The sequence below is a fragment of the Triticum aestivum genome, chromosome 3B, assembly GCF_018294505.1.
Source record: "Triticum aestivum cultivar Chinese Spring chromosome 3B, IWGSC CS RefSeq v2.1, whole genome shotgun sequence".
Lineage (NCBI taxonomy): Eukaryota > Viridiplantae > Streptophyta > Magnoliopsida > Poales > Poaceae > Triticum > Triticum aestivum.
Window position 1 is genome coordinate 483,695,913 of NC_057801.1, and position 7,591 is coordinate 483,703,503.

Below are 7,591 nucleotides of genomic sequence, written 5' to 3' on the forward strand. Positions count from 1 at the left end.
CAGAGAGTGATACAATGCTTTATATGCTCTATGTACTGTATTTCGGCTGAATGTTTGAGTACTATATGGCTTTTATGTAACAGGTTGAAGTAAGCAACCAGGAAGCTTCAGTTAGTGGTTCCCAGATTTCGGATGCTGGACCTTCTGAAAGTGGATCTACTAAGACTGCTCTGATTTCACCTAAACAATTAGCAATATCGGTATCCGAGGCCAAACGCCACACTTCATTATTTTTTGCACTTTGCACAAAGGTATCCTCGTGAGCATACCATTTTGTCTCTTGTATATTTTGTCTGGAGAGGTACTAAAATCTTTTTGCCTTGTTCCAGAGACCTACTCTTCTTCGACAGCTGTTCAATGTTTATGGAGGGTCTCCAAAAGTTGTTAAGCAGGTTTTACTTTTAACTTGTGTTGTGAAGTTTAAAGTGTTGAAAAATTGACTACTGAATTACTTGCCGCACATTTTGGTACAAAATTGTGCAGTGTATCCATTGGCATATACCTACTCTTGTAAGAAATCTGGGATCCTCATGTCCTGAGATGCTGGACATTATTCATAGTCCACCTGAAGGCAGTGAGGAACTTGTTACTATGGTATTACAATTTATCTCTGACTTCTCTTTGTACATTATTGTGAAACATTGAAGTTGATTATGTGTTTTGCTTCATTCTGTTCTCAAAGATACTGCAAACACTGACCGAAGAATCAAATCCTTCAGCCAACCTGGTCGTGGCTGTTAAACATCTATATGAGACCAAGCTGAAGGTTTGTATACCTTTTGCTTACATTGCATACTGCCTCCAAAACGATGGTTTGTGCCCTTTTATTAGAGCAGCACATCTGCTGAATTTTGTATTTTTCTCTGCAGGATGCATCTATTCTCATTCCATTGCTATCCTCATTTCCGAAGGAAGAGGTATTGGTTTCTGTTTTTTTATATGTATTATGATGTCTACATCTTTACTATAGCTCAGAAGCAGAAATGCTGTCACTGACATGCTAATGTTTGTAAGAGCTTGTACGCTCTGCACAATCTGGACCAATCATTGCATCGGCAAAGCAGCAACTTGATTGGGACATGTTATATAATTAACAAGACAGAATTTGGGTATTTAGAGGCTAATAGTGAAAGGATTTCATAATCTAAAATCAGCAGACACAAGCGCACTCCAGGCATAACAGTAATTTTTGAAAAAAAAGATGCAATGATTGTTCTCTGAGGTCACAATGGTTCATATGTATGCAGTTTTTGAACTTCGTAGACTCATAATTCAGGCCAACTTTGACCACTTAGTCTATTTTATTTTAATACTTGGAATATCTTTAAGAAGTGTGATTTTTTTGGAGTTACACGTGTTTCGAGAATGAAACATTATTTTGCAGCTGGTAATAAATGCATGTTATAAAGTCATTTGAAAAATTCTCAGAGGATGCCATGTAGGGTGGTCCTTTTTTTATGAGTATAGTTTATTATCCACATGTTTTTTTGTATCCATTGCATTTTTCACACTTTATGGTTTTCATGATCATGGATTTCATTTATTCTTATAAATCTTCATTTAGTAGCATATTTATTTATTGTCTTGTTTCTTTGTGGTCTCAGGTGCTGCCTATATTTCCGAGACTAGTTGATCTCTCACCTGACAGGTTCCAAGACGCACTTGCTCGGATATTGCAGGTTGTTTTATCTTGCTTATTAGCCACTCCATTAGTGGGTATTGCATTTATATATGATGGCATTTCATAAAAGTTGGTTCGATAGAGTACCTCTATTGGAATATGTTGAGACCAACATAGCTGCCACCAGTCACAATTGATCTTGGAATCACAGTAAATAAAATTTGTCATATGAAATGCCTGCATACATTCTTGCCTCTTTATTTCATAAAATTTGAAGTTACTTTACCCACAAGCAAGAAAAAGCACAAAGCAAGCAAATAAAAATGCACAAGTTATATAAAGTCAATGTTTGAATAGATTAGTGCATTATACACAGTGCTGATCTTTGTCAGCATATATGTCTTATTCATTCTGGGAGCATGTTATTGATTTTGTTGAATTTGCTATATGTTTCTGTGATAGCTTCTGCGAAACAGTTTCTTTTTAGCTAATGCAACCTTTCTGTTGTTTTATATGATTTTGTATTTTTATTTACAATGGAACAGCCCATGTATGTGATTTGTTATTAAAGGGGCACTCTTTTAAACGATTTTAGTGAGATATGTGTTGTTTTCTCAACCTTTGAGTTGACTAGCTCTGCTTTCGACAGGGATCTGCTCATACTGGGCCAGCGTTAACCCCTGCTGAAGTTCTGATTGCAATTCATGATATTAATCCAGAAAAGGACAAAGTTCCTCTAAAGAAGGTAATTTTGTTTCCTATTGTTTTTTTTAATGCTGTCTCGTTATACTCCCTCCGTCCGGAAATACTCGTCATCAAAATGGATAAAAAGAGATGTATCTAGAACTAAAATACATCTAGATACATCCCCTTTTATCCATTTTGATGACAAGTATTTCCGTACGGAGGGAGTATTCAACATCTCTTGAGCATATTCTCAGCATGTACAGATAGACAAAGCTTCTTTTTGAGTACCTTGTTCATTTTCTGACTTTCCATAATCAATTCAATTCTCGAATTATATCGGACACATGTGAATGCCTAGATTTTGTATTCAAATACATACACATGCATTTGTTGTCCTGCAGTTTAATCGATCACTGATGGAAATGAACATATTTTCAGGTCATAGATGCTTGTACTGCTTGCTTTGAGCAGCGCACGGTATTTACTCAGCAAGTTCTAGAAAAGGCACTAAATAAATTGGTACTTACATTACCACTGTTATCATGTGCAATACTTTCATGTATATTCCTTTTGCTTAGTTGTTCACCCTGTCATGCAGGTCGACAATGTACCGATTCCTCTTCTTTTTATGAGAACAGTTATTCAAGCACTCGATGCTTTCCCAGCTTTGGTATGTTGATGCTTTGATAATTTATTTAGGTGCAGTGAATAATATCTGATTCTAACTGGTAGAAATTAGAACTTTTACTTGCCTATACCACTTTATATCGTGACTTCTAAATTTTTGCAGTCTTTAGTATAAACTGAGTACTTGCTTAGTTAGTGTATATATTTGCAGCTTACATTTCCCTTTATGTTGCGTGCAATGATTTGATTATAATTCTAGTCCACAGAATAGAAACAATTCTTTCTTGCCAGTACACTTTCCATCTTCGTAATGGACTTCTTTAGGTCAAGACAACATCGAAGTTTTGATAATATTGTTTTTCAGTGATCTGATCATGCTTTATTTCATCAGGTTGATTTTGTCATGGAGATACTTTCCAGGCTTGTCAATAAGCAGGTTTGTGAATTTCTTGAGTTTCACTGTGTTTGACTCAAGGTTTTTGAGTCGCGACTTGGCGAGTCGCCGCGAGCCCTGCGGCTTGGCTTATAGTTGACGAAAGTCGCTGTATAGTCGCCATAAGTCGCTGTATAGTCGCGAGTCGCCCTGATTTTTGGAAAACAACTTGGCGATTAGTCGGCGACTATACAGCGACTAATCAGCGACTCAAAAACCATGGTTTGACTCTACTTGCCTGTTCATTGATTGACCATATGGGACCCCTGTTGAATCATGATAATATTTGCTTCAATAGTCAGATAGTTAATTGTAACAGAATATGATCATCTTGTACTCGCTCCATCCCAAAATAAGTGACTCAACTTTGTACTAACTTTAGGTTTTATTTGCTTCAATAGTCAGATAGTACAAAGTTAGTACAAAGTTGAGTCACTTATTTTGGGACGGAGGGAGTATGAACAAGCTAGCCGGGTGTTCTAACCTAAGGTTTTATTTGGCCTTTTCTTGGTTCAATATTCTGTATAGCAACAAAAAAGAAAAAAAAACTTTTTCGGACGTGTGACAACACTGAACACATGGAAATGGTATATGTAGGTTTGTCTTGAAAAATCCTTTCACAATTTTTATCATAAACACAAAAGTGCAAATTGCAGCCCTCAATAAACAGAAAGGTGCAAATTGCAGCCCTCAACTCTTACATGAGTCTAATTTTCTAACTGGAACTTTAAAACCGCCAGCACCTTTAATTCCATGATTTTGATAGTTCAAGGTTTCAACCAAGACGTTTTTGGGTATCATGATTGTGACTCGCGGGTTGAAAAGTGTGCCTTCCCTTATAGACATCACAATAGTAACTAGTGGTCAAAGTTGCGCTTTAGAGTCTGTTTAGATGTTAGAAAAGATAACCATCTGTGACTGGTGTACAGCAATTTTGTTGTATTAACAGATTAATGATCTCTAGAACTTGCTCATGTTAAACAATTTGAGTGTTTATCTTGTTTATTTTGCTAAGAAATTGTGAGATGAAAGTTTGTTAATCAGTTTTTAACCTTTTAGTTATATTTCTTAAGCTTCAGTTTTTTCTCTCTCTTGCTGCAGATCTGGAAAATGCCAAAGCTGTGGGTTGGGTTCTTAAAATTGGCATACCAGACTCAACCACGCTCTTTTGATGTTTTATTACAGGTATTAGTATTTCTTTATTGTGTTACTGAATATATTCCTGGATATATGTTCTTGTATTTTTACTGATATGACATCACGATGCTACATGTAGTTACCTCCACCACAGCTTGAAGTTGCATTGAATAAGTACCCGAATCTTCGACCACATCTTTCTTCCTTTGTTAATCGGCAGAACTTGCACAACAAGTTGCCCAGGTACTTCCTGTTGACCTTAACAGCTCACTCGAATGCTGTGGAACTCTTGTTAACTTGGGCACAAAATAATTAATCTTGCATTTAGGTGCATTAAAGGCTGATTTTCTAAAAGTAGTAGCTATCTATGTAACAACTTATCACTGTTGTATTAAATTGCTGCACTGGCAAACATTTGGGTTGCTGCTAATAGTTACTTAGGGCTTCTAAATAGTGTAGCTAATGAGCCTGGTCTGGTTTTACTTATATTGCTGTGGCAATGCTTGGGCTCGGTACTTCAATGGTGCTTTGTGTGGAATTTGTAGCCTTGGTAAAGTTGAGTTATATTCTGGGCCTCCTCAAGTAAATCTCCTGGCTATTCTGTTTGGAGTTTGTGATGTATTATTGTTAATTTGTTATGCTATGGAGTTTTTATGTGGCTCAAGCACCAAGTTAACAGCGCGTTGCCTAGGTGTCCTGAATCGGTAAGGCGCTTGGCTGTGGTTGCAGTGGGTCTGCCGAAGCTTGCTAGCATATGGTTTCTCGCTGTGTCATGTATGACATTGCAGGAGACCGGGCGGATGCTAGTATGTCTTGCAAAGGTGTATTAGAGATGCATTGCCAAAGCAGATGGCGAGAGGGGGAGACCAGGGGGCATAGAATCTCTTTCATCTAATGTTGGTTGCCCTGGCCTCCATCCTTCCGAAGCATCTGATTTAGATCTGAACACAACCCTCTTCATAGCCATTAAGCCATCTACTTAACTCGCAATCATGGGTTTCATTGTTTCTTTCATGCCTGTCTCATGGTCATCTCTCCAGCAATTTCTTGCCCCACCCCTACACTACTCCGGAATCTTGAACTACCCCTTTGTCAGTGTGGCAGTGGAGAGACCTTTATTGCTCAATAATACAGTTGCAGTGACCTGTATAGTTTTTATATCCATCGTCCTATTGTGGAGTTGTAAACCAAGAAAGAGTAATCACCTTTCTTTAGAGTGTGCCATGTTGGTTCTGTCTAACTTGCTTAAGAGTTTTATGCCCCTCAGTTGCATTAGGCTCATGTCAGAATATTGTCAAAATAGATGATGTTTCCCAATACTCCCAAAATATCTGTGGACATTCAGTTTCTGTAATTTCTAACGTGTCTTGTTTGATGATTTCTACATGGCAGACATACTTTGAATATTTTGGGCTTCGTTAACGAACCACAGCAGGCACCAATGCCATTTGCGCCCGCTGCATTACAAACAGCAGACACGACTTCCTCTCTTCCTGGTGCAAACATAATGTGAAATCTGATGATGGAAGTCGTAGCACCGATCAGGTGCAATAATGCCTTGTTCATCACAGGTGGACATTCAGAGATATATGGGCGTGGAACGACACAAATGAGGACGGCGGTGCCCTTTGATGCGTTTGCAGTTAATGCCTCTCAGCAACTCAGCAATCTATCGTGGTTACTGATCAAAGGGTGGTCTGGATCGAATGTGGTTGATTAGAGTGTGGTCTATTGTGTTTGTGCTGGAGCTATTGCTTCTCCGAACACCGGTCACTCCCAAGTTGTATAGTAGCTGTATCCTTGTGGTAAAAAGTAGTACCACATGCAGGCTGAGGCTTATGTGGCGACCAAACGGCAGAGCTAGTGATTTATAAATGGCCAAGGGATATTATTTGATCGGCATGTCTTACTCCAATGAGGACACTGGGTTACTTGCAGCAGCGTTCTTTTTGCAAGGAGCCCGCAATTGACTGACTGACGCTAACCATTGCTGCAGTCCTAACAGTTTGTCTGTATGTTGTAATATTGTATATTAAATTAATTGATTTAGTTAGCAAGAATATATACTGTCATTTAATCAAGGCTTTTGTCAGAGTGAATGTGTTCTTTTGTTGTTGTTGACGGAACGCAATCATGGTGGTTTATATTTTATGTGGAAATAGATGTACAAAATTTGCTAGTACATCCACCGAAATTCCCGTCACCATATTGGCCTACCTAGGGCCATACTGAAAACTAACTGAATTAAGATTAAAAAGCTACATTCCTCATATATAGAAGAAATGATGTCATTCTTCATCACTTCTATGACCTCCATGCAGTCCGCTTTAATTGTCGAGTTGTTGCAGCCCATATCATTTTCCAAGATGAGGCCGTCTCTCGAGTCCTCAACGAAAGAAATATCACTGAAGGCTGGTGCTAGGAAGAGGCCGTCTCTCGAGTCCTCAACGAAAGAAATATCATTAAGGCTGGTGCTAGGAAGTCGCCAACTGTCCTGAGCCTCTCCCGAATCAAAAGTTGCATCCACATTGAGTTTTATGAACACTTCTTTTGGTTTTTCCAATCTGTGTCTTAGTACCCGATTGCTCCCTTTCTTCCTTAATCTTGAATTTTTTTGGGTAGAGTGGAAATGGCCTACGCCGAACGTGTCGGTTCATCAATATTTTCTCCATGTGTGAGTGTGACGCTCCGTCGGTCCCACCAAGTATACCACACGACCACAGATCCTCCATCCCTCTCCTGCGTGCACAAGTCATTCACCATACCTCCAAGGCCTAGGATACGCAAGATGTATGGTGTACAAAAAGAAGACATGGTGTATCCTCTCACAATCGGCTATGCATAGAAGACATCGAGAGGTTGTGATTTTATGACGGTTGGCCAGGACTCCATGGAAGGTAAGGCACCATGTAACAATTTCCAAAAGTAAATTTTAATTTTTGTTGGCGCGTAACTTCCTAAGGGTCGACCAGATGGGACCAGTACTTGAGCCTTCATTGGAGTTTGTCCTGCTCAACTTACGTACGTGTTCGTCATCCCACTCTGCGTGATACACTGTTCTCACTAAAAAATTCCGTTCTTGCTGA

At 38.9% G+C, this 7,591-nt stretch overlaps 1 protein-coding gene across 1 annotated transcript in view; it reads left to right on the forward strand.

Moving 5' to 3' along the window:
- The window catches only part of LOC123070494 (uncharacterized), a 16,014-nt gene extending 9,417 nt beyond the window's left edge, over positions 1–6,597 (forward strand). The window contains exons 15-27 of the mRNA XM_044493731.1: positions 84–251; positions 330–392; positions 484–594; positions 683–766; positions 870–917; positions 1,605–1,679; positions 2,271–2,366; positions 2,747–2,827; positions 2,907–2,978; positions 3,327–3,371; positions 4,470–4,553; positions 4,645–4,748; positions 5,898–6,597. Of these exons, the coding sequence (XP_044349666.1) occupies positions 84–251; positions 330–392; positions 484–594; positions 683–766; positions 870–917; positions 1,605–1,679; positions 2,271–2,366; positions 2,747–2,827; positions 2,907–2,978; positions 3,327–3,371; positions 4,470–4,553; positions 4,645–4,748; positions 5,898–6,018 (1,152 nt within the window). The 3' untranslated portion in view covers positions 6,019–6,597. The remainder of the gene's footprint in view (positions 1–83; positions 252–329; positions 393–483; positions 595–682; positions 767–869; positions 918–1,604; positions 1,680–2,270; positions 2,367–2,746; positions 2,828–2,906; positions 2,979–3,326; positions 3,372–4,469; positions 4,554–4,644; positions 4,749–5,897) is intronic.
- The last annotated feature ends 994 nt before the right edge of the window (positions 6,598–7,591 follow it).